General features: G+C 52.8%; 2 protein-coding genes across 3 annotated transcripts in view; one reads left to right on the top strand and one right to left on the bottom strand.

Annotated features, from left to right (window-relative positions):
• KCP (kielin cysteine rich BMP regulator) overlaps positions 1-10,107 on the bottom strand; it is a 39,470-nt gene extending 29,363 nt beyond the window's left edge. The window contains exons 1-2 of the mRNA XM_040472015.1: positions 9,979-10,107; positions 1,588-1,704 (exon numbers count right to left, since the gene is read on the bottom strand). The gene's annotated coding sequence lies outside the window, so the exon portion shown is untranslated. The remainder of the gene's footprint in view (positions 1-1,587; positions 1,705-9,978) is intronic.
• Positions 10,108-14,853: 4,746 nt separating this feature from the next.
• Positions 14,854-25,183, top strand: IRF5 (interferon regulatory factor 5). Of its 2 annotated transcripts, none has more exons than XM_040472006.1 (9): positions 14,854-14,977; positions 19,022-19,227; positions 21,562-21,751; positions 22,166-22,230; positions 22,733-22,766; positions 22,932-23,204; positions 23,473-23,865; positions 23,951-24,069; positions 24,342-25,183. In XM_040472006.1, exons 2-9 carry the CDS (start codon positions 19,033-19,035, stop codon positions 24,588-24,590), a joined length of 1,518 nt encoding a protein of 505 aa, XP_040327940.1. In that variant the 5' UTR covers positions 14,854-14,977; positions 19,022-19,032; the 3' UTR covers positions 24,591-25,183. The 2 variants fall into 2 exon arrangements, with proteins under 2 accessions (XP_040327940.1, XP_040327941.1); XM_040472007.1 differs by lacking the exon at positions 14,854-14,977 and adding an exon at positions 17,467-17,714.
• Positions 25,184-26,075: the final 892 nt, after the last annotated feature.

Raw genomic sequence — 26,075 nt, 5'->3', positions numbered from 1 at the left:
GGTAGCCCACCGGTCCCCCTCCAGGAAGGTCATCCTTTGCCTGTCCTTAAAATGCCCGCCAAGGTCCACCTCACGATGTTCCAGGCTCTGTGCCAAGCTGCGGCACAACTGCTCAGTACGAAATACCAGTCCCCACACTTGACCAACACTGCACAGATTAATATTCACAGCTGGAACCGAATACTTCCTTGTTGGATTGAACCTGCTGGGATTTTAGGAGTGTGTGTACATTTGTTGTTTTGATTTTGGCATAGAGAGACTGATGCAATCAGATTGCATATCTGAATCCTGCAGCAGAGCAAGGACCTGGGGGGGAGTGGGGGCGGGGAGGTTTCCAGGAGCTCATACAGGGACCTCCAAGCCTTGAGGTTCTCCAGCCTGGAGGGGAGCTTGCCCGTCATTCTTGTGCTTATTCCAACCTAGGGTGTCTTCAATCTCTTTTGTGACTTTCATTTCTCAAGCTAAGAAGTTGGGGGAAGAAGAGACAAGATACATACATGTAGCTTCCTGCTGGCAGTTCCCTCTTCTTCCCACCCATTTCTCTTCTTGCTATCCCTAATGGCTCCAACAGGCAAGGGAACGGGGGCTTGGAGAGTTTAAGCAGCCTAGGCAAGCTCACTCAGCTGGAGAGCGGGGGACTGGCGCTCCACCAGAGCTCTGACGCCTAACCGCTATGGAGATGTTGTTGATCTTCACCCACCACCCATGACTCCTGCACACGGGGAACTTCCGCTTCTCCTCGGTTCTCCCACAGTACTGGGAATGCATGCAGTTACAAGATTTATGCGTGCAAAATTTACAAGATTTATGCTCCCTTGCACAATGGGCTGGGAGCGCCCCTCCAGCAGGTCCACTTTGCCAGCTCCGCCCCTTTCTGCTTTAATCCCAGGGTACAGCCATGGGGGTTGCTTGGCAGGTACCGGTGGATGGGCACACACAGGGGTCTCTCTTCCCACTGCCTCAACCCCATTATAAAATCCAAAGATTGGGTTGGGGTTACTGAGTCTCAGAAGTTCCTTCGGCCCCTATTCCTGCGATCCTGGGTCAGGGCCCCAGACTTCAGATCCCAAACAGAGGCAAAGCCTATCATTGACAGCCTGCATCAGAAGTGACCCAACTCAATTTGTGGCTCTGAGGAGCCAGATGGAGGCTGGTCAGTAAGGGGCATTGCCTACACTTGCCCAAGGCCCTCTGCTTTGGATTAGCTCAGCACCCCTCTCTGGACTCCCTTGGCAGTCAGGGTCCACACTTGCCTTCCCACATAGGCTGGCCACTGGAGTTTGGACCAAGATTGGTCAAGGGCGTTCTTCTGGTCAAGCAACTGGTCTCACCCAGCACCATAGCCCCACCCCACAGTTTTAGAGAAAGACAAGAGCTAGAATAGGGACTGAGAGAAAGGAATAGCAGCTCTTCCTTCCAGGTAATATGAAGAGAGGGATCAGATGACAAGGAGGAGAGGCCAGCAGATCAAAACCACAGCTGGACTACCATGAGGCACCAGATGTCCTAGTACCCACAAATAACCTCAGGTTCCCTTTCTATGGTTTTTGTTTTGGTAACAGCTTTATTGAAATATAATTCACATACCATAAATCCACCTGTTGAAAGAGCACAATTCAGAGCCCACAAGATGGCGGCAGTGTGACCTTCTGGGGCTGCTGGGCATGAGCTCTGTGGAGGCTCCAGGTGTTTTGGGGTGCGATCCTGGCCCACCAGGGAGAAGGTTACACACATCCGTCATGTTTATGATAATAAAGACTAGGAAAATTCGATTTGTAGGTCACCAGAAAGAGGCGAATGAAAACTTTGCCATTGATTTGATAGCTGAGCAGCCCATGAGTGAAGTTGAAAGTCATGTGATCGCATGTGACAGCAGCAGCGGGGGCGGGGAAGGGGGCACCCGAAAGTGTATATAAAGCTGAACAAAGAAACTAAAACCTGGGACGTGTGGCTGTGGTGGACTGCAGCTGCGACAGCACCGTCACTAAAGCCAGCCCTGCACCTCGTCCAGTCTGCGCACGCGGGCTTACCAGGGCACTGCTGGTGCCCAATAAAGGATGTTGTTATGGGGGGGGCGGGGCGGGGAGAAGTATACACTTCAGTAATTGGGTATAGTCACATGGCTGTGAATATACTAAACTATCACCACAATCAACTGTTAGAACATTTCATCACCCCCAAGGAATCCCTGTACCCTTTGCAGTCACCCCCTATTTCCTACCGCAACCCATTCGCCAGCCCCAGGCAACCAACCACTCATTTTCACTTCTGTACGGATTCATGTGCCTATTCTGGACATTTCATCTGCGTAAATTTTACAACATGTGGTCCTTTGTGTCCCACTTCTTTCGCTTAGCGTATTTTCAAGGATCTTCCGTGTTGTGGCATGTATCAGTACCCTTGTTCCTTTCTACTGCCGAATAACATTCCAGTTTTTATTTTTTTATTCCTTATTTTATTTATTCACTCATCAGTTGATAAGCATTTGGATTGTTTCCACTTTGGGGCTATTATGAATATTCATGTGCAAGTTTTTTTGTGGATTTATGCATCAACGTCTCTTGGGTGTCTGCCAGGTGGGATCGCGGCATCTTGTGGTAACTCTATCTTTAACCTTTTCAGGAAGTGCCAAATTGTTTTCCTAAGTGGCTGTACCACTTTACATTCCCACCAGCAGTATATGAGGGTTCCGATTTCTCCACATTCTCTACAACACTCATTATTGTCTGACTTTTTTTTTTTAATATCCATCCTCGTGGGTGTAAAGTGGTATCCCAGTGTGGTTTTGATTTGCATTTCCCTAATGACTCATGATGTTGACATCTTTACATGTGCTGATTAGTCATTTATATAACTTCTCTGGAGGAATGTCTATTCAAATCCTTTCCCCAAGTTTAACTGAGTTGTCTTTTTGTTTATTCAGTGTAAGAGTTCTTTGTATATTACAAAGAACAAAGATTTGTAAATTACAAATCATTTATCAGGTATATGGCTAACCCCTGTTTTCTTCCATTCTGTGGGGTGACTCTTTACTTTTTTTACTGTGTCCTTTGCAGCACAAAAGCTTTTAATTTTGATGAAGTTGAAGTTCAATTTATCTGTTTTTTTTTTCTTTTGTTGCTTTACTTCAAGTGTCATATGTAGAGAACCATCACCTAATCCAAAGTTAAGAAGATTTATTCCTATATTTTCCTATGGTATTAGCTCTTACATATAGGTCTTTGATCCATTTTGAGTTAATTTTTGTATGTGCTGTGAACTATAGCTCTTTTGTTAGGTGCATATCTGTTTCTAATTGTCACCACTTAGATAATTAAACTTCTATCACGATAAAATGTCCCTCTTTATCTTTAGTAACTTCCTTTGTTTTAAAATCTATTGGGTCTGGGGGTGCCTGGGTAGCTCAGCAGGTTAAGCATCCAACTCTTGAGTTCGGCTCAGGTCATGATCTCACAGTTCATGAGTTCATGCCCTGCATCCAGCTCTGTGCTGGAAGCATGGATCCTGCATGGGATTCTTTCTCTCCCTCTCTCCCTGCCTCTCCCTGGCTTGCACTCACTCTCTCTCTCTCTCAAAATAAATAAATAAACATTAAAAATTAAAAAAAACAAAACAAAACGGGGCACCTGGGTGGCTCAGTCGGTTAAGCAACCGACTTTGGCTCAGGTCATGATTTCACAGTTCATGAGTTCAAGCCCCACGTTGGGCTCTGTGCTACAGCTTGGAGCCTGGAGCCTGCTTTGGATTCTGTGTCTCCCCTCTCTCTCTGCCCCTCTTCCACTCATGCTCTCTCTCTGTCTCTCAAAAACTGAATAAATGTTTAAAAAATTTTAAATAAAATAAACAAATTAAAAAAAAAACCCAAAGATACAAATAGATGTAAAAAGCTGTATCATGCAAATAGCAACCATGAGAAAACTTGAGAGGCTATACTAATATCAGACCCAGTCGATTTTTTTAAGGTTTAAAGCAGAAAGTTTATGTTTAATATATACAGTAAATGTGAATTTAAATTAACCATTAGATTTCTAACATATACCATCATCATAATACTTTTTTAATTGAAACACAATATTGTATTAGTTTCAGGTGCCCAACATAGTGATTCCATATTTATATACATTACAGGATGGTCACCACCAAGTCTAGCTGCCATCTATCACATACAGAGTTGTGGGGTGCCTGGGTGGCCCAGTCGGTTAAGTATCCGACTGAGGTCACTATCTTGCGGTCTGTGAGTTCGAGCCCCGCGTCGGGCTCTGGGCTGATGGCTCAGAGCCTGGAGCCTGCTTTGCATTCTGTGTCTCCCCTCTCTCTCTGCCCCTCCCCCGTTCATGCTCTGTCTCTCTCTCTCTCAAAAATAAATAAACGCTAAAAAAAAAAAAAAATTCAAGTGGTTACAACATTATTGACTATATTCCCCTGTGCTATACTAGACCCGATAGATTTTTTTTAATTTTTAAAAATGTTTATGCATTTTGAGAGAGAGAGAAAAAGAGGGAGAGAGAGAGAGCACCCTTATATCTTTAAATCTAAAATCTGTCTCCTATAGATAGCATATTGTCGGATATTGGTGTCGGATCTGATGATCTCTGCCTTTTAATTGGATTCTTTAATCCGTTCACATTATTGATAGTTAGTTGTATTTGCCATCTTGCTAGTTTTCTAAATATCTCATGTCTTTTTTGTTCGTCTATTTCTCCCAGACTGCCTTCTTTTACAATGTATTTTCTTTTTTTTTTTTTTCCAACATTTTTAATTTATTTTTGGGACAGAGAGAGACAGAGCATGAACGGGGGAGGGGCAGAGAGAGAGGGAGACACAGAATCGGAAACAGGCTCCAGGCTCCGAGCCATCAGCCCAGAGCCTGACGCGGGGCTCGAACTCACGGACCGCGAGATCGTGACCTGGCTGAAGTCGGACGCTTAACCGACTGCGCCACCCAGGCGCCCCAACAATGTGAGTATTTTCTAATATAAGATTTAAATTATTCCTAAATGATTTTTTTTTATACCTATTTATTTAGTAGTTTTCGTAGTGGTTGCTCTAGGCTAACTGTGGACAGCTTACTATACTGTCTTCCTGTCCCATCCAGGTAAGATGTCCCCAGGGAAGGTCCTGGGCCGAGTGTGTGGGCAGGAAAGCTGCCTGAGCAAGAATGGCCTTGGAAAAGGGACGCCACCGAGAAGGACTGAGGCACTGAGATGGCCACATGGTGGCCCCAGTGAGCGATACGGAGGATGCAGCTTTGATGGAGCATTTGAGGGGCTGCATGGCCCCAGGCATCACCTCGGATTTCCTGAGTCAGACGTTCAGGCTCAGGAAAGCAAGTGTCCTGAGGTCTGGGAGCAGCTCATTGGTAGCCCTGGGGTCAGGCTCCCCTGGCAACTGCCCCTGCTGCTCCTTCCTACACCTTAAGTACTTCTCGGTATAACCCCTGAGCTCGTCCACATTCCCTTCTGCCCCCAGAGACAAACAGGCTGTGGGGGCAGGGCTCAGTGGCAATGGTAGCTACCCTCTGCCCTTTCCCTAGAGTATCCTAAAATTGGAAGCCTGAGCTAAGCTGGGCTGGAGGGTAGGCGAAGCATGGAGTGGGGGGATTTGAACATGAGGAAGCTTGGCGGGGGACAGTCGCAGAAGGCTTCCACCTATCTCATTCAACCAGCGGCCCTGCTAAGAAAGCAAACGGTCTCTATTGGAACCCCACTGTCAGTGCATCTGGAAATCTTTGGGAACAGACCTGGGAGCAGGGAACGGGTGGAGCACAGGACAAGGTGAAGACCGGGGTCACTCACACACCAGGGATCAGTTCACTCACTGGGGATAGGCCTCCGTACTACTCACTGAGACTTCTATGAAGGCCGCGACTGAAGACTGGGTCGGGGCAAGGCTGAAGCATAATGAGGGGTACTCTGCCCTTGAACCCTCACCCCAGGCCCCTGACCCTCATCCCAAGTGATGCTCAGTCCTATGATTTGCTGCCTTCCAAGCTCCAGTCCAAAGTAGAAGTGGGGGATATGATGTCTGAGGACCCCCAAGAGAGACCTCTCAGAAGGGGACCTGCCTTACGCCTCCCACCCTCCCATCTTGACCCACACCCCAACCCCAGTGCTGGTTCTTGGACTCCAGAAACTGAGCCTTCATGAGGTTTTCCCCATGAGATTTGGGGCTCCCCACCTCTCTGCCTCTGCCCCCTCGGACTCACAATAGCCTTCGCTAAACACCCAGCCTAATTGAAAGAGGTACAGGGTGCGGGAGGGGTGGTTTGCAACCTGACAAAGTATGTAGGTCAGACGATGCACATGTGCAAGTGTTCACGCGCCCAGCACAATGCCAGGCCCCTCCTGGCACCGCCAGCCGCGGAAGGGAAAGCCTCCCCCTCCCCATCAATCACCACCATCCCTACCTCCCAGGGCACTCTGAGAACATTCGAAGTCCCGAGGCCAAGCTCTGCTCCTCCCACAAGGAGGCTTGCGCTGGGGAGCTGGTGCTACTCTGCAGATGTGCACACTATACTAATCGGGGTGACAGGTCCCTCGGTCTCCAGTCTCCACCCTGCTGTCCCTCACCTCCCCTCCCCTGCAGCATCAACACCCAACTGAACCCAGCCCTGAGTGGCCCAGATGGAGAAGGTGGGGCCTTGGTGAGGGGTGGGGGTGGAGCTAGGGGGTGGGCAGCCCCTGAGTGTGTTTCCAGTGAGAGGGAGGAGAAGCAAGGCCTCCTGGGCAGGGCAGGGCAGGGCCACACAGGCTCCCCAGTGCCTGATGGCACCCCCACCCCTGCCTTGGCCTCTGCTTCTCCAGCTCAGGGTCCTTTGCAGGGCCTCGAAGTGGGTACTTAGGAAACAGTCCTTAAAGGCCTAGAAGGTTGGAAATCCTGGGGAAAATAATCCACCTTGTTTTAGTGCCAGCACGAGCCAGCCTCTTCCCATTATATCCGTCACTCATCCATCCTCAAATTCGTCATTCATTCATTCATTCATTCATTCGTTCATTCAGGAACTCCCAGCCTGGAAGAGCAGCTGGGAGGCTTGGTTGCCCCCGGGGGAGAAGCCTGAGGTAACCTTGGGCCCTAGGGCATATCCCCCAACCCCCCCCAATCAGATTCCTCCCTTTCTCTCTGCTTGCCACCCCTCCCCCCATCCATCCTCTGGTTTCTTCTGCCTCACTCCATGCCCCAAGGAGGCTGGCCTCCTCAGTCCGCATGTCCCTGGCTCTCTTGGTCTCTGGATTCTGGGTGGCTTTGGCTAGGGGGAGGCATTGGCAAGAGATAGGGGGACAGGGATACGGAACAGACAGTGCCGTCGCCTTGCTGTGGCAGGTCCTGGAGGTTGTCCCTCAGAGGGTAGTAATGGTTCCCGATGATGCTAAGCCCTGGGTGCCTGGACATTCCCCACTGGCTTTCGTAACCCTGTTTAACACTTCTGCGAACTTGCCTCCATTTAATGCCACCTGTATCCTGCCAGGGCCCCAACTTGTCCGCCTGTCACCTGCAGCCACCCATACTGAGGGTGGGCCCTTTGTCTGAGCCCCTGGGACAGTCAGGGAGCTTGACAGAAGTCAGCCTCCCGAGAGCTGGGAAGAAGTCAGGGAGGCACAGCAGGGCCCTGACAAGCCAGGCTGGAGGGAGGGAGACACAAAGGGTAGGGACAAGGTGCCACTCCTGCCTTTCTGGGAAGGATGTATTCCTTTTCTTTGCTTCTCTTTGTTTAATTACTTAGAAATTTTATTTTAGGTTTACTTAAAGAGTTCTCTAAGACATATTTATCATATTTGGGTCTTTTGCTTGCATAAGAAGGAAACTACAAACTAAATTTGTTAAGCTATTCCTAAAACTTCTTGACATTTAGAATTTGGCTCTTCTTTTTTTTTAATTACATACTTACTTAATTCTGGAAACTGCCCCCCACAGCCAACGTGGGGCTCGAACTCACAACCCCAAGATCAAGTTTCACACGCTTCTCCTGAGCCAGCCAGGCGCCCATAGAATTTGGCCCTTCTGAATCACTTTTTAAAGTTTTGTCATTTCCATACAATAAAACTCATTCTTTTTAGTGTACCCACTAATTTTAGTCTTCCCACCGCTTCGTGCTGCTCCTTTGTGGTCAGCCCCATCCCTGCACCCCCAACCCCTGGTCTGTTCTCTGATCCTACAATTTCTCATGGGCTTGCCCCTGAGGAAGAGAGGGTGAGGCAGCTGGGCAGTAGGCAGCCTCCCTCAGGGGCTGTGGTCATTCTCTGAACACCCGGGCCACCTTTCTACACAGACAACACCCTGGGGCCTGGGCACAGGAAGGAGGCCCCCAGCTGCCAACACCCTCCAGCCTCCCCCTCACTTGTGTCGGGCCCGGTGGAGGGGAAGAGTTGGAGTCATGTCTAGGGGGTGCAGCTCCCCAGGGAGCTCTGGGTGGCCAGGGTGGACTGATCTGCATGCCTCCCTGGCTCTGACTGCCCTGGGGACTCAGCAAGGACAGGTGGTCATAGGGAGGCAGCCACCCAGAACCAACAGAACACAGGACATGCCCTACCCAGCAGCTACTGCTACATTTATATCACTATCATTTCTTCTACTCTGTGTCAGTCACCGGGCTAGACCTCATCCTCACCATTGAACAGCAGCACTTTGTTGTTGACAGGACAATATTGACCCTATTTTTAAAATGAGGACACTGAAGGCTAGAGAGGGTGAATACCTCTCCAGGCCATCCAGTTAGGACCTGAACCCCGGTGTGTCTGACTCTGGCATGATCAGACGTCACTTATGGTTTAGTGTGGTTCACATCCCTGGCTAGTTGCTGTGTGCCTTTGGGTGAACCACCTAACCTTGCTGAACTTCAGGGTCTTCGTCTGTAAAATGAATGCGATACATTCTCCTGCCTTCTACGGTTGCCATGAAAATCAAATGTGACCCCAGTGTTTGGTGCAAAGTAGGTTACATGTTAAATATTGGTAGGGGGTGCATTATTTCCCCTCAAATCCGTACTTTAAAGTCCTAACTCAGATCCTCAGAATGTGGCCTTATTTGTACACAGGATCGTGGCAGATGTAATTATTTAGGTTAAGATGAAGTCATTAGGGTGGGCCCTAATCCAATATGACTAACATCCTCATGAAAAGGGAAATTTGGACACAGGACACAGAGATACGACATGGGGAAAGGCACCATGTGAAGACTGAGGCAGAGATCGGGGCCGTGCTTCTATCAGCCGAGGATGATACTAAGACTACAAAGAAGTATGCAGATTAACTTGTCCAAGTTCACGGGGTTAGCAAGTTTCTCAGCTTGCCTCTTTGTAAAGGGAGATACTAATAATGCCCACTTCATGTTGGCTGCTCATGGCAATTAAATGCAGTAATAACATGAAACGTGCTCAGTAGCGTGTAGCATGTATTAAGGACTCATTAGGATCGTCTGGTTGTAGCTGCTCCTCAGGTCAGCCCAGCATGGGGCCTGCCCCCTCCACACCACATCCATTTCCAACACCGCCTTGACCCAGCATTCCCCCCTCCCTGGTGCTGCAGTGGGGCGGGCGGTGACCTGCCCCACTCCAAGGCTCTTCTCCAAGGCCTGGGATAGGCTGTTCCTCTGCAAGGGGCCTGTGGCCCTACCGTCTCTCCCCTGAACCCCGGGCCCCGAATCGCAGTGAGGACGCAGGATTGAGCGCTTGCTCTCTGGATGGCCAAGTCCCAGGTGGGACCCAGGAGCCCTGGGATCACTGTCCCCCTGCCCAGTTCTTTTGGATGCTCTGTGACCTCCTACTTGCAAAGCCAAGCCTTTGCAGTGTGTTGGGGGGTGGGGGGTGGGCATGATGAAGAAGCCCCTGGGAGCTCTTTCCTGCTTGAGCAGGTAGCTCGTTCTTCCTGTCTCCGTGATGGGCCCCAGATAACTGTCAAGTCACGTCAGTCCCCCTGCAGATCTGGAAGAATGCGCTGCCCCAGCAAAGAAGAAGGAGGATAGGCTGAGAGAAACAGGACATACGTGGCCTTCCAGACTGGCACAGATCAGTGGAGACTCCTGAATCCCACATGCCCACCAGCATCCATGTGGCTGCAGTCGGCCTGGCATGGGGACTTGGGCGGGCATCAGAGTTCCAGTTGGCTCCTGGCTTGGAGACCTGTGAAACAATGAGGTTCTAGAACACTGGCCTGGTAAGAACCACCGCCAGACTCCCCTTCAGAGAGGCCTGACAGCCTCCTCTTTTCTGGGACCCAAGAGAACAGCGTAGGCCTGTCCTAGGAGCCTCTCAGGGTCCTTTAGCCCCTAGAACTTTGTGCTTTCTTGACTTTTCACTGCTGGCATCCGAAGCTACCAGAGCAGTAATCTGGGGACACCCCAACCCAGCACCACCCCCAGAGGCCTGACCCCCAGGAAATAGTCCAGAAGTATCTGCTTGGCAGGAATCAAGCACCTGTTCCCACAGTTCTGTTTGGCTCCCACCAGCCCCCAAGAGCTCCCACTCCTCCCCCCACCTCTAGTGGGAGATGCTCAACCCACACCCCCCCACACAGCCTGCCTTGTAGAAGGCCAAAGAGGGGCAGCGGACATCCCCCTTCTGCGATGAAGTGTTGAGAGGCCACGTAGGATGAATGTCATGCCTCGTGGCCCCATCCCATGACCTCAAGCTTCAGCTGCTCCAGGCCACAGAGCACCTCTTCCTGAGTCCCAGAGCCAACCCTAGTCCTCTGTCATCTGCCTACCACCCTGAGGGCTAGATGTGAGTTGGGAGCACCCCTATGCCTTTGGGCTGACCCTGACATCCTAGACAGAATTGACTCCCTCCCTCACTTCTCACCTCAGACGGACACCAGTCCTGCCCCGGGCAGGGTCCCATGCACTGACTGGTTCTAAGCTGCAGGGACTTGAGATGGGTCTGGCTGATAAGCCCACTGCAGCCTGTGACCACAGAGTCCCCTACATGCCAACCAATGATGGGTGGACCTCATGGACCTGGATGGGACCCCTCTCCCTGGTGGGGACATATAAAGAGTCTAGGCTTCAATCAGGTCTTTTGGGGGACAAGAGAGAACACCAAGGTCCACAGCTGGATCCTATGAGGCCAAGTGGCCTCTGTCCCCATAAAGCAACTATTTGCACTGCAGAAGCCTAGAAGGTTTCCTCCTCTTTCTTTTCCTTCTTGTCCAGGTGACTCATGCTCTACCAACAGGCAGGAAGGACGGGAGCCCTGATCTCTTCTGTGACAGAGCCCAGCAGTGGGGACGGAAGTGGTTTGAGTGAAATGCTGAGCTCAGCAGATTTTAAGAGTGCTAGAATCAGCACCCGTGCAGCAGTGGGGGCGGGGGTGGGGGTATCAGGATGTCTGGGTGGGGCATTCTGGCTCTAGAAGGATATGAGTGGGGGAGGGGTCAGCAGAAGAACCAGTGACAAATGCACTGAGACGCAGGGCAGTACCAAGGAGGGGGGACGACAGGAAGGCTCTGAGCTGAGCTAGGAGAGTCTCCACCATCTTTCTTTAAAGAGCTGATGAGACCTCCTGGCACTAATGAAATCCCAGGCAGCCTCTGAGAGTCTAAGTGAGAGAGATGCTGAGACTGGAGATTCTGAGGCGTTCCTGGGAGTACCAGGGCCTGCTTGAGCTGTGGAACCAAGGCCCAGAGCAGAATCCATGGGAAAGGTGTGGAAGCCAGGCTGCAGGGGGTCAGGGTGAGGAAAGGTGCTGACCACGAAGGAAAAGGGAAGTAACATTTGTTCTTAAAAGGGCCAAGGGAGCAGAGAGCTGGGGCCTGGGATGATGGATGCAGGAGACAGCACGGCGTCTTAGGCCTCAGGCCATGTGAAGAGGTAAAGAGAGCTGCAAATTGGGAGACGAGGGGACATGAGGTCTAGGGACGTGCATGTGACTGTGCTGGCCAAGTGGGGGACTTCCAGGTCATGCCCCAGAAAGCTCTGAGGAGGTGGCAGTTGGTAAGAAATGGAGAAGAAGCCCCGATATGGCCTCCTGGGCGTCGCTAATAATAAAGCTACCACTTGTGTGTTTACAAAGTCAAGAGTGGCCAAGTTAAAACCTAAGTCGGGTCATGTCGTGCCTCTGTTATCCTGCACAGTGACACGCGAGGACCCCCGATTTTGTTACTTAAGCATTTACTATCTCTCACCATAGATAGGGCAGGGCATTAGACAGAATCGACTTTTGTTCTCCGTTTTATCCTGGCCTGAAGAAGGTGCTCACTGAGCATTTGTTGAATTTAGGCCCCACAGCCAACCTGCTACAGTGCTGTTATTCTCGCTTTACAGGTGGGAAATGGGGGTTCCAAGAGAGTTGGTGGTTTGCTCGAGGTCACACAATGCCTCAGTGGTAGACTGGGGAGTGACTCGGGCCTGTTAGACTCCAGAGCCCGGTGTTTAGCCAACAAGTTCCCCAAAATAGGGGATATCCGAGGAGAAGGCCAGCCTGGGGAATCCCAAGGGCTGGGCCTGAGGGGGTGGGTCTCCTGGAGGGGAGGTAAGGGCAGCTGTAATTTGCACAGAACTGCATTGACGGGGGCGGGTCCAGAGTTGGGTGGGAGGTCTTGTCCCACTTAACCCCTTACACCTCTATCTTCTCTCCCTACCGCTCACACTAGGCTTCTTTCGGTTCCCTTTGGTGACACAGCTCCCCCCACCCACATACTCATGCACCCTGGCTTCTACCGGAATCAAGCCTCTGACCACACCCTCAATCTGCCACCCCAGTCAGGGGAAGTGGGGGCAAGGGCTGGCTTACTGCTGGGAGTAAGGCTCCTGGGGCTGTGGAGGCCAAGTCTCTCTGCTCCCGTGTGGCCAGGCCCCGGTGGGGGGGTGCGGAGGTGGGGTGGGGGATGGGGAGTGATTGCATGGCAGGTGGTCAGGTGCACCCTCACTTCCCCTTTGCTTTTTCTTCACCACAGACAGCGTTGGGAGGCAAGGGGACCCTTCTGTTTTGGAAGAGCCTGAATGATGCTCTCTGCCCCTGCCCCTTCCTCGCCATCCCATGTCTCTGTCCCAGAGTGGTTCTTCGTTCAGGTTCCCCCGGTCTGGACAAGGCAGGACCCTAGTGGAGCTCCCCTATTGCTGGAACCTCGCGCCAATGCTACGAGCTTGGTAATATCATCTCCCCCTTACAGACAGGGAATGAGATTCACCGGACCTGCCCAAGGTCACTTAGCAACGGAGATAGATGCCAGCTCAAGCGTGGTGAACTTCATGTACACATAGCCCCTGCATGGTTCCTAACAAAGTCAGAGTCTCTAAAAGTCGGGTCCTCACCTGAGCAAAAGGGACAGTGTATAGGGGGCAATGCGCAGAATCCTAGAGTCTCATGGTCCCTCAGACTCTGTGTGGGGCATCTGACAATAAAAGAATTCTCCTGATGGCTATTGTTCCAGATAATTTTTTCTGGACCAAATAGAATATTGTTTATCAAGCATAACTGGTCTCTGTTTTAAAAAAAAAAAAAAAAAAAAAAAAGGTTCCCATTTTGTGATGGCCACTTTCAATTAAATGGCAGTTTCATTTTTACAGAAAAAAATATAAAACCATCTACCTACCCACATTTTCCCCATCCACACTTTAAATTTTAAAAACTATGAAATAGTGAAATATGCAGCAGATACTATTAATAAAACCCTTGTACATAATTAGATTTCCATTTTACATTAGGGCTGGGGGTTGGGGGAGAGGGAGAGAGATGCAGAAAAGAAGAAAAAAGACAACACATAGTAAGTAATGACACAGATTAGTAGTAAAGACGAACCCAGGTATTCCTAGAGGGAAAAGGAGAGGGGAGGGGAAGGCCAAAGCTCTGATTCGTCAACTAATACTGGATTTGTGAAAAACACAGGAGTCTCTAAACTTTAAAGGGCAAATAATACTATCTAGAACTTATATATTTTAGTTGCTGTCTAAAATTTGGTCAGTTAACTTGGAAATCTTCATTTATAAATTTTTTTAAATTACTATAGAAAACAATGAAAAAAAACCAAAAGTAATCCCTGAGTAAGCTGATTCCAGTGGGAATCAGACTTTAAACTAAGAATTTCATAAGGGAAACCAGTGAGGATGAACTTTAGAGCTCAGAAACCCGACCAAGGAGAGGAAGTCAAGGTAGGCTTTCCAGAGGAGGCCATGCTGAAACAAAATTCGGAGGACGGTCATTATGAAGCAAAGAATGCTCCAGGAGAAGGAACAGGACGTAGGAAGTTTGGGGCCAGTGAGTGAGGCCCATTTGTGAAATCAAAGAACGTTCAGAAGACAGATGGATGGTCAAGGTAGCAGTTAAGTGTGGGACAAGAGACCACGCACTGATACTGAGAGGTCCCAAAGGCAACCAGGGAGGGAGAGCTGGGGCAGGCAGGTTGAGACTCAGAAAAGGGGACAGAACGGCTTGAGGATCCTTGTCTGCAAGCACGTCGAGGAGGGGGGTGTCCGGATCCAGATGCCAGCAGCTTGGCCCTGGAGCGACCCTCCCAGGAGCGCGGGCGGGCAGGGAGAGGACCGAGAAGCTACCTATCAGTCGGCCCTACCGCGCCCTCGTTTGTACTTTGTTGACGGCCTGTGTCTGACCCGAACTTGAACTCCCGGAGGGCGCGGGCTAGGGAAGTTCCCGGGCCCCGCCGAGCACTTGGGCTTCGTGGGGAGGGGGTCTGGGGCTGTCAAATGACTATTTTGCGGTTCCAGATTGCCGAAGGAGCCCAGTAGTCGGTCCAGGCCACCGCTCGGCCTGCCGTTTCCCCCAGAGGCCTTGGGCAGCGCTGGGGGGCCCGGCCTGGCCCGCTCTGCAGCCCTCAGTCGCCGGGTCAGAGCCGGGGGCGCCCAGGGTGGTCCCGAGGGGCAGGGCGGGGCGCCGCCGGCGCGCAGAGGCTCGGCGGCCGCGATCCAGGGGCGGGGGCGGGTGACGCGGAAGTGCCAGGCGAGCGGGAGGCGCAGCTCCGGGAGAGCGCAGCTCGGCCCCGCCGCCCGGCCCGTGCTCCCGGGCGCAGCCACGCGGGTGCATCGGAGGCAGGTAGGTCTCGGCCGCCCGCGCTCCTCTCCGCGCCCTGCGGGCACCGGCCGGCGGCGGGCGGGGAACGGAGGTACGGCGGGCGCGCGGGAGGGGTCCGCGTCCGGCTCCTCCGGGCGCTCTAGCTCCCGCGGTGGCGGGGGGCAGAGGGGGCGCCCACGGCAGGGCATGCCCCTCCGGTCTGGCGGCCTCCAAGGTGCTCCCTACGTCCGGATCAGCCTGGGGTGCCTCACACCCGCAGCCTTCGTCCCTCAGGCACCCGGGGAGCCCGGGGACCGGCGGAGGGGTCACCGCTGCCAGGAGCCCTAGGTCTACTCTGCTCTCCCTCCGTCTCGCCGCCGCAAGGATGGGGAGCGCCTGGGCGCCCGACAGCGGTCTAGCTTGGGTCGTAGAGGGGTGAGCCCCTATTCCCCCCTTTTGCACGCTTCGCATCTCTTCCCTGGGCACCTGCCAATGACAGGAATTCGGGCAGAGTGTGTGGGAAGATGGTGTCGGGCGGAGGCGCCGTCTTTTGACTAGTGGCCGAGAACAAGAGGCACTGACCCTCGTAGCAGAGAAGAATCACGGGGCGCACTTCTTGGACTAGTTTCCTTACAGACTTCCCTCGAACTTAAAAACAAAACGAGTCTAAAAGTAGAGGGAAAGTGAGATGACTGTGGCCGACGCGGGTAGAAGGTGCCCGCCACCGCGCGCAGTACTCTCTGGGCAGTCTCTGAGCAGGGGCAGGGGATGGGCGACGGGCACGGCAGGGTGGGGGAAGAGACAGGGGGCGCCATCAGCCCGCGGAGCGTTCAAAGAGGCAGAAGCTGAGTCCGCGCCCCGGGGGTGGATCCGCGGGATTGGCCTGGGCTCCCCGCGCGCCCCAAACGGGGATAAGTGACCAGGACCTGCCAGGACGCAGGCGGGGCCGATGGAGGAGAATAGAGGGGCAGCAAGGCCACAAGCATCGTCCCGCCCTCCCTGGAACTAGCCGGTGGGGGCGCTAAGGCTCCGTCAAGTGCAGGGAGGCACTGGGAAACCACCCTTTTTTGCCTAAAGGCCTTACTTTGGGGTTTCCCCCTGCACCCTGGCCTTCCCCTGAAGGAAGCCTAGAGAGGCATCTGGGCCTCAGCTTGTCTCGGGATGTGGTCAACTCACCTGGAGGCGGTGGGATTTAGGGTCACGCCAGGCGCAGGGAACCCTTTGCCTTATCCCTGAACTTAGTGTGGGATTTACCGGGAGGCTGTGTGAATCAGACAGGTAGCAAGGGGCTTGCTGCTCCTCCCACTACCGGGCTGCAGAGCTCCTCCCGTAGGGGGTCCCTGGTCTCCGCAGGGTTCCGGGCTCCTCAGGTGGTTGGCTCCGGGGCTTCCAGGGCCTTGGCGTGAATTGTGGGGCTTTCCTACCCCAGCAGAGGTTCCTGGGCTGCCCTTCTAGATGCTTCACTGTTACAGAATTCACCCATAAGGGCCTTCTCAGGTCCTCAGCAGCCCACACCTTTTCCTTATTTCCATGGAAACTGATGCAGGTTCTTCTGGCTTTCCCCACTCTCCGGGGCTCAAATCCTAGGTGTGGGGGCCGCAGAAATGTCACCCCAAGTCTCCAGAAGGCACACGTGTTCAGCTATCAGTGAGTCAGGGCAGACCCCCTGGTCAAGCCCGCCCTCTACTGAAAAATCAAGTCCTCCCACCGGTAGAGCACAGTGTGGATGGACTTTCTGAGAGCTGTGCTATAGCTCCTGAGGTGCCCGGGAAGTCTGGGCCACTATTTCTACCTGGAGGGAAAGTGGGACGGGGCCCAAACGCATTGAAATTCAGAACTCTTGGCATTAGGATAGTCTGAAGCAGATCTAAGCCCACCTCTAGGCAGGAGGAAGCCTCGCTGGGAAACACACTGAGCCTGGGCCTGGTGTACCTGAGGCAGAAGATCTTTCTTTGGCCTGCTTGCCGGATACCCTCCCTTGGCCCTGGCTGCTTGTTATGGGAGCCCTTTCTCCATACTCCCCTCCTTAGAATACCCGAAGGGATTGTACATTACTGACGTGAATAATTTCAACGTCTTTCTACTGAACAGCACTGCTGGGCCAGGCTAGGCGGCCGGGGAGGGAGTCACCCTAACTTCCTCCTTGCCCTGGGCAGAGAGAGGAGTAGGCCTGTCTGGTGTCCCGGCTCCATCACCCCTGGCGCAGCTGCGGGCCTGACCGTGTCGGGGGCTGGTCGTCAGGGAAGCTTGCCTTCCCCTCTGGGTCACCAGAGCTTTCCTCTGTCCACTTCACATAGCCAGAATGGCAGCTCTTGGTGGCTATCACCGGTCGTTCTAGGACCACGGCTTCTCGTCTGAGGATGCGGGTGGGAGCTACAAATACAAATGTGATGGGTGAGGCCATCCCCACAGCTGTGAACCACACCAAATGTACAGTGACCGTCAGCAGGGGACTGGGGAATGGGCTACGGGGTGAGGGACTGAGAATTTGGTCTTGGGGACCCAAATGTGAATTTTTCCATGTAGCTTTCCCCCAGTTCACAGTGAGTCAGATTTCCGAGTTGTCTGTTCTGGCCACTTTCATTTCCCCTGGGGCTGGGTGGAGGCTGGTGTAGAAAGGGGAACTGAACCCTCAATCTTTTAAGACCTGGGGGCAGGGCTGGGGGCTCTCCTAAACTCCCTGTCCTAGCCCAGAGCTGGGCACTGCCCTGAGGAGAGGCCCGCAGATGGAGACTTCTTAGCAGCGTGGAGGTGGCGCTTAGCAACCACAGCCAAAAAGGTACTGGGCAGGGAAACCGAGGTCAGGGCTCCCAGCAGGCCTGGAATGATAGGGTCCAGGCCTGAGAGATCATCTTGGTCAATCTGCCACCTAAGGCAGGCCACCTGGAAGCCCACCTGGGCGTAGGTACCCCCCAGAAACCAGTGGCTCCCAGGCCGAGCCTATTGATTGCATAGCTTTAGCTGTTAAAATTTTTTTCAACCTGGGTCTAGTCTGCCTCAGTGGAGACTGTCCAGGTATTGACTCAAACCCTAGTCCTTTTGTCACATGGTGGTGCCACAAAGGATAGCTCTTGTCCCTAGCCACTAATCCAGACGCCCTAGTTCCTTCAGCCATTCCTTCCCTGACAGGCCTGCCCCTCCCTTGGACCCTCGCCTGTGTCACAGCCCCAGCAGCCTTCCTCTTATGTCTGGTCTTAACCCCGTCAGAGGAGAGAGCAGGGCTGGTCGGGGAGAAGTAGCTGGAGGACAGAAGCTTCCAACATCTGAGGTATATCAGTTGGCTGGTATTTCTTAAGTCCCACTTAAGGCTGCTGCCCTGGCGAGGCAGGAGGTAGACTGAGTGGGCTGATGGGATTTCTCTCAAGATGTCCAGGTGTGGGGAAGCTTCATCCTTGGAGGGAAACTGAGGAAGAAAGGAAGCTCTGAAGAGTGGGTGTGAAAACCCTTCCTCCATTCACATGCTGGGACTTGGTCTTTGGCCAAGTTTCCTAGAAGGGGGCATAGTGAGGGAGTTCTCCGGATAAGGAGAGGGAGGGCAGAAGGGGTGGGGAGAGGAGGGGAGCAGGGTGGGGCAGGAAGAAAGCTAAGCAAGGAAGTGGCATGGGCTGCAGACGGCCTTCGGTTTGACCCCACACGGAGCTCTGGAGCGCCTGTTGCACCGGTTTGCCCCATCTGAAGCAAGGGGACTGGCTTTTTGTCCCCGTGTATCAGTCACTCACCGGCTGTGGGCTGCCTAGCCGTGGAGTGAGGCAGCAATGGGCCGCCCTGTGCCTTTGGGCCGCTGCAGCCTCACAGCAGCTGGGGAATTGATGCCCCACCTGGTAAAGCATGCCTGGGCGGGGCACGCATGCATCCCCTCTATCTGAACCCCACCCCCTCTCCCACCTCCCAAACACAAAGCAGATGCAGTGACCCTGTGACCAGAAAGCTGACAGTTGGAAAAGAGAATTGGCCGTGAGCATCTGGGCAGACCAGAGAGGAAGAGGAAGCCAGCAAATCCCTGGCTTGGCCCCCTGCACATCTTCCTGCTGCAGGGAGCGGCCAGCTGCAGAGCTTCTGATGTCCCCCTCTGGCTTTCTGCTGCAGATCCCTTTGCCATGAACCAGCCGGCCCCCAGGCCCCCCCCTCCACCCCGCCGTGTGCGACTCAAGCCCTGGCTGGTGGCCCAGGTGAACAGCTGCCAGTACCCAGGGCTTCAGTGGGTCAATGGGGAGAGGAAATTCTTCTACATCCCCTGGCGCCATGCCACACGGCACGGCCCCAGCCAGGACGGAGATAATACCATCTTCAAGGTAAGCCCAGGATGGGGGTACTCCTGGACTTCTGATGCACCCCCTCCCTAGAAGAGGACCTCCCCATACATCTTAAACTGACCGCTGTCCCAGCTGCCTTGCCGCAGGCGACCGCAGGCTTGGACTAAGGGGAGGCAGGCAAAACCACCGTGTGCCTTTTTTTTTTTTTCTAACGGAGCCACGAGGTGCCCCTAAAGTGTGCTTTTTTTAAAAAAAATTTTTTTATGTTTATTTGTTTATGAGAGAGAGAGAGAGTGTGTGTGTGAGAGAGAGCAAGGGAGGAAGAGAGAGAGAGGGAGACAGAGTATCTGAAGCGGGTTCTATGCTGACAGCAGAGAGCCCGATACCGGGCTCAAACCCATGAACTGTGCAATCGTGACCTGAGCCTAAGTCAGACGCTTAACTGACTGAGCCACCCAGGCACCCCTGCAGTGTGCCTTTTTTTAACCTTGTGCCCAGAGCAAGCTGGGGACTGAAAGGCCCCCGGGAGACCTTCCTGTAACTCCTCCTCCTCCTCCCTTTTCTTGTCACTTTCTCATCACACGAGTATGGGTGCAGTGTGCGTGTTTGGAGTGCATACTCCAACATACTCTAAAAGAGCACAGAATGCCCCCATAATCTTAACACGAGGAGGTAACAACTATGGAAATTTTTTGCTTGTATGTTCAGTTTTCTGCATATGTGTCTATAAAATTCAAAAATGGAATCAACCTGGAATATCCTGCACTTTTCACCATCCAACATCGGAACCAGCTTTCCTCTGCCCTAAATGCCACGTCACTTTCCGTCACCAGTGCGGGGCTTAGCAGTTTAGATATCCAAACCCAGTTTTTGGACACTTCACATTGCTTAGTGCTTAGTGTTTCAGTGTCGAAGACCCGTTGCCACGGATACCCTCTAAACTCTTACCCGTTGTACATCTTTTTTTAATTTTCTTCTTTTTTTTTTGAACGTTTATTTATTTTTGGGACAGAGAGAGACAGAGCATGAACGGGGGAGGGGCAGAGAGAGAGGGAGACACAGAATCGGAAACAGGCTCCAGGCTCTGAGCCATCAGCCCAGAGCCTGACGCGGGGCTCGAACTCCCGGACCGCGAGATCGTGACCTGGCTGAAGTCGGACGCTTAACTGACTGCGCCACCCAGGCGCCCCTTACCCGTTGTACATCTTAAATGATTTTCTTTGGGATTAGTTCCTAGAGTTCAACATTGCTGCATCGAAGAGAATCCTTATTTTTAAACATTTGGATAGGGTCTCCTTAGTCTTTGCAGGTTGATATTTACCCTTTGAATGTTCTTTTCAAATCTGTTTCTTATTTTTGACGAGGTAACACAATTCAAAATTTAAAAAGTGTAAAATGGTTTGCAGCAAAGTCTCCCTCCCACCCGTCTTCAGCCACCCATTCCCTCCCTGGAGGCAGTTAGTATTGTCAGTGTCTTGTTTATCCTTCCTGAGAGATTTTTGTGCATGTGTGCAGATATGTACCTATCTTTTCTCCTGCTTTTTACAAAATGATAGGTGTATACATACCCTCCTGTACCTCGTATTTCTTGAAGATTATGACATGTTAGGATATCAAAAGCCCCCCCTCCTTTTTTTTTTCTTGCTGCCCACTATTCCGTTCTAAGGATTGGCCATAATTTAACTAGTTCCCATTGAGGGACATTTATTTGGGGTCTTCCGCTTTTACAAAGAGTGCTGCAATGAATAAACCTTGTTTATGTGCAGAATTTTGTGCGGATGCTTCTGTACCCCTAGGATAAATTCCTGGAAGTCGAATTGCTACGTTAAAGGGAAGAAACCTTTGTAATCCTGGTATTAGCCAACTGACCCTCAAAAATAATACCAACGGCTAAAGTGTATGGAGCCCGTCCAAAGTGCAGGCACAGTTCTGAGAGCTTTGTGGGCCTTGGAGTCTCTGCTACCACCCTGTGAGGTGGGCACTGTGATGAGGACATCACAGCAAAAAGAGGCAAAGTGACATGCCCCTGGCACAAAGCTGGTGGGTGGCAGTTTCCAGATTCAAACCCGGTCCCACTCCAGATCCTATGTTCTCATCCACCATTCTCCTTAGAGATTTTACCTTATTTACCCTTGCAGGAGCAGTGGATAAGATGCCTTTCAAAGCACTTAGGTTTCCTTTAGTTTCTTGGAGCCCTAAGGGCCGGGAAGGCCTAGAGTCGTATCCCCTACCTTGCAGAGGGACACTCAGGTCAGGCTGTGTGTCCCTGAAGGTCTCACTGGCTCAGCAGTGACTCCCAGAGGCCAGGAGGAGCTGGGGCTTTGGCGAAGGTTGAGGTTCTCTGTGGTTGCCTTATCTTTTCTTCTTGCCCAGGCCTGGGCCAAGGAGACAGGAAAGTACACCGAAGGGGTGGACGAGGCAGACCCGGCCAAGTGGAAGGCCAACCTGCGCTGTGCCCTTAACAAGAGCCGTGACTTCCGCCTCATCTATGATGGACCCCGGGACATGCCACCTCAGCCCTACAAGATCTACGAGGTCTGCTCTAATGGCCACGCTCCTGCAGGTATCACGCCTGACCCCATGGGCCACCTAAGGAAACTGTGCGGGAAGGGGCAGGGCCCTGGGCCTGCGAGGTCATTACACCCCGGGCTTCCAGGAGTGGCCTGCGACGGACCATTTGTGAGGCCCGGGATGGCTTGGCACAGACCAGGCTTTGTGTCTATCTTGCTCACCTTGCCCTTGTTCTTGGCTCCAGTGAGTGTAGGTCTAGTGGCCTAAGGAGCTTAGTGCCATGGGGTCAGAGAGGTCCCTAGTGATTTCTGGTGGCTGTGTGGCCTTCCACCTTCCTGTTTGGGCAGCTCTCGGCAGGGAAGAAGCCACAGCAGGAGCTGCCCCATGGAGCCCTGATGGCCTTCTCCCATCTCCTCCTCCTCCACTAACTGCGTTTCTGTTTTTGTTTTCTCTCCCTGCTCTGCAGAGTCACAGCCCAGTGAGGATTACGCTTTTGGTGCAGGAGAGGAGGAGGAGGAGGAGGAGGAAGAGGTGAGCTCCGGGCCGCTCTTGGCAGTGTCTGTGTGCACTGACATGGTGGGCCTTGTTACGGCCTTTCTGCTGTCCTGCTCTGCTTTAGGATTAAGTGGCCCCTTTCCTCCAGGGCCCTACTGCCCTTTCTGTAGCTCTTCTCTGGAGCTTCTTCTTGGGAGTTCTGATAGGAACACAGTCAGCACCCTGAATCTCCTTAGGGTTTTGTTGGCACAAAACATGACCAGATGTCATCTGACACACCCTCAGGAGTTGGGGCTGAGTAGGTATTACTACCTGTAGAAGGCAGATGAGGAAACGGAGGCCCTGAGAGCTCACTGACCTGCCTGGGAGGGCAGAGCTGGGACTGGAGGCAGGGTCTGGCCTTGCTAAGCTGAACACTGGGGAATTGCCTTTTGTGGTGCTCATGTGTTATTTCTTTAGCATCAGATCAATTCATTAACCTGGCCTCCCTTCTCTCTCTCTGGCCTCTTCCCTTCTCCTTTGCCTGTCTTCTCTTCAGCTCCAGAGGATGTTACCAAGCCTGAGCCTCACAGGTGGGGCTGGGAGGTGGTGTGGTTGGGGGCCTAGAGTAAGGAGAAGCTGCAGGTACCACAGGCACCTGGGAGGGGGCTGAAGGGAGGCCCAGGGCCAAGAGTAGGTGGGCCTAGGGGGCGGTTACCAGAAGTGGCATTAAAGCTCTGTTTGCCCCCACCCTCTAGAAGCAGTGCAACCTGGCCCCCCCATGGCACCCTATTCCTTACCCAAAGAGGATGTCAAGTGGCCACCCACTCTCCAGCCACCTGTGGTGCTGGGCCCTCCTGCACCAGACCCCACCAGCCTCCTGGGCCCCACCCCTGGCAACCCTGCTGGCTTTGGGGAGCTTCTCCCTGCGGTCCTGCCGAGCCTGCAGCCTGGGTCCCTGGCTGCCAGCCTGCCCCCCACAGGCGAACAACTCCTGCCCGACCTGCTGATCAGCCCCCACATGCTGCCTTGTAAGGACCCACAGGAGAGCTGGGGGGGGGGGGGTTGCGTGTGCCCACACAGAGTGCGGGGGGGGGGGGCGGGTTTGGTTGGTTTGCAAGAAGGGTGGAGGATGAAGAGCAAAGATGCTCAAGCCAGTCCCTCCTTGGGTGGGGGGGGAGACAGAAGTGGGAGAGCTGACTAGATGGCCTGGCTGCTGGGCAGAGAGCAAGTCAGTGGGCTGCAGAACGAGGAGGCACAGGGCTCACAGACTGGGCGGGCCTGCCCTCTGCCCCACAGTGACTGACTTGGAGATCAAGTTCCAGTACCGGGGGCGGCCACCCCGTGCCCTCACCATCAGCAACCCACAGGGCTGCCGGCTCTTCTACAGCCAGCTGGAGGCCACCCAAGAGCAGGTAGAGCTCTTTGGCCCCGTGAGCCTGGAGCAAGTGCGCTTCCCCAGCCCTGAGGACATCCCCAGCGACAAGCAACGCTTCTACACAAACCAGTTGCTGGATGTCCTGGACCGCGGGCTTATACTCCAGCTGCAAGGCCAAGATCTGTATGCCATCCGCCTGTGCCAGTGCAAGGTGTTCTGGAGCGGGCCCTGTGCCTCAGCCCACGGCTCACAGCCCAACCCCATCCAGCGGGAGGTCAAAACCAAGCTCTTCAGCCTGGAGCATTTTCTCAATGGTGAGGGACCCACATTATGTTCCTCCTGGCTTCCTATCGTCCAGGAGCATGGTTCTAGACTCTAAGGGTCTTGATCTTGCTGCAGAGCTCATCCTGTTCCAGAAGGGCCAGACCAACACCCCGCCACCATTTGAGATCTTCTTCTGCTTTGGGGAGGAGTGGCCTGACCTCAAACCCCGAGAGAAGAAGCTCATCACTGTACAGGTATACCACCATCTCATCTCTCAAGCCCCCACTCTGCTTTGGCTTGAATACTGGGAAATCCTGGGGCTCAGCTCTTGCCCCAGGGTGGAGGCTCAGGGCTCTCTGAGCAGTGTGAACTTGGCGGCCAGTGATAATCAAGGCCCAGGGCTATCCACATGTAACTAGCCTTTGTATGAAGTAGAAATTGGTGGCCCTTCTTCCTGATGGATGCCTCAGGCACAACTAGATTGGACAGTCCCGCCAAGGTTCTCCTGTCCCTCTTTGCCTCCCAGGTGGTGCCTGTAGCAGCTCGGCTGTTGCTGGAGATGTTCTCAGGGGAGCTTTCTTGGTCAGCTGATAGTATCCGGCTACAGATCTCAAACCCAGACCTCAAAGACCACATGGTGGAACAATTCAAGGAGCTCCATCACATCTGGCAGTCCCAGCAGCGGTTGCAGCCTGTGGCCCAGGCCCCTCCTGTGGCAGGTCTTGGTGCTGGCCAGGGGGCCTGGCCCATGCACCCAGTTGGCATGCAACAATGAGACTGTGGATGGTGACTGGCACGGGCTTCCCAGGTGTCTGTGTGGATTCATGTGGAGGTGCAGTGGCCCCAGTTGGCACCTGATTGGCTCGCAGGTCCTCTCTCTGGGTCTTCTGGAAGTGGATTTGTGCTAAGGAGAGGGAAGAGAGCTCTGTGTTCCAGGCTCTCCTTGCAGCATCTGAGGGAAGCTAGAAGCCACTTTTGTTTTCAGGGCTCAGTCTTCCTGGATGTGCCTCGCCTCTGCTCACTCTGGAGGAACTCAGCCATCAGCCCCGGTGAGCAGAGAACTCCCCCAACCCTAGGGGCCTAGCTGAGAGGGATCTGTCCCAGAGTGGCCCACCCTTGTGGTTGCCCCCCAATTCCTCAGGCAAAGACAGTCAAGTGCTATGGGCCATGCTCTCTCAACAGGGCATGGGCCTGATCTGATTTGGGGGTTCCCTAGTTTGAGCCTCACACCCTCATATCTGAGACAGATATGCACATAGGTATTATACCAGATGCTTAAGGCTGGCAGCTACCTCCTTGAAAGAACATGGAATAGAAGTGGAATTTTATGTATTTTTCAATTAATAAATATTGAAAAGATCCAGTTGCTTCCATGCTGTTCTACCAGACCCGATTTCTGATATCAGCTGGCTCTATTTCCCCTAGCACCTGCCCTCCATCTCTGGGGCCATGACAGAGGGCGGGTCTGCCTTCTAGGTTGATGAGTCAGTAGTGCGCCAGGAGCACTGAACTGGCTGGCTTTGCTTTCCAGGAGGAAGCTAGCTGAAGTAAGGGTGTGGATTTTTAAATGTATGCAGCCTAAGATCCTGTCCAAGTCAAACTCTGAGTACAACCGATGTTATGCAGGAAGGTTTGTTTCATTGGTTTCAATATTAGTTAGAGCTCTGCAGTCAAGCTTATTAGCTTAAAACCCAATTACTTTAACATACTGAATGATCCTATTTATATAAAACTAAAGAAAATGCAAACTGATCTACAGTGACAGCAGATCAGTGCCTACTTGAGCATGGGGTGGATGGTAAGAGGCATGAGGAAACTTTTGGGAGTAAAGGTATGTTCACTATCTTGTGTTAATGGTTTCATGGGTGTATCCTATGTCAAAGCTTATCAGCTGTATAACTTCAATATGTGCAGCTTATTCTATGTCAAGCATACTGCAATACAGGTTTCTTTTTTTCAAAGACCAAATATTGTACTCAGTAGGTTAGGAATTAATCCATCTACTTGGGTGGCCACAGGAGAAAGAATATACGTACCACAAATGTAGCATGAGCTTTAGGGTGAACTAGAAGAATAAAAGATGCAGAATGAGCCACTCCCCTGAAATACGAAGGGTCCGTGGCACGAAAAGCAGGCGCCTGCTGTTTAAACTCCATAGGCAGCTGTCTACCAGGTAATGGCTAAAACTGCTCACTCGTGTCGTCTAGCTGTGTCATTTCAGAGCTCTGAGGCAGTAAAAGGAAGGAAAAACAAACACTGA

This window comes from Herpailurus yagouaroundi, unplaced genomic scaffold (genome assembly GCF_014898765.1).
Source record: "Herpailurus yagouaroundi ecotype Mexico unplaced genomic scaffold, PumYag 100, whole genome shotgun sequence".
NCBI classification, from domain to species: domain Eukaryota; kingdom Metazoa; phylum Chordata; class Mammalia; order Carnivora; family Felidae; genus Herpailurus; species Herpailurus yagouaroundi.
This window is presented reverse-complemented; position numbering and strand designations above follow the sequence as displayed.

What these genes read in the sequence shown, in the direction of transcription:
- IRF5 (XM_040472006.1), top strand. Translation starts at nt 19,033, where the DNA reads ATGAACCAGCCGGCCCCCAGGCCCCCCCCTCCACCCCGCCGTGTGCGA. An exon ending in AGGAGGAGGAGGAGGAAGAG is followed by an intron (nt 22,231 to 22,732) that starts GTGAGCTCCGGG and finishes TCTTCTCTTCAG; the next exon opens with CTCCAGAGGATGTTACCAAG. An exon ending in AGAAGCTCATCACTGTACAG is followed by an intron (nt 24,070 to 24,341) that starts GTATACCACCAT and finishes TTTGCCTCCCAG; the next exon opens with GTGGTGCCTGTAGCAGCTCG.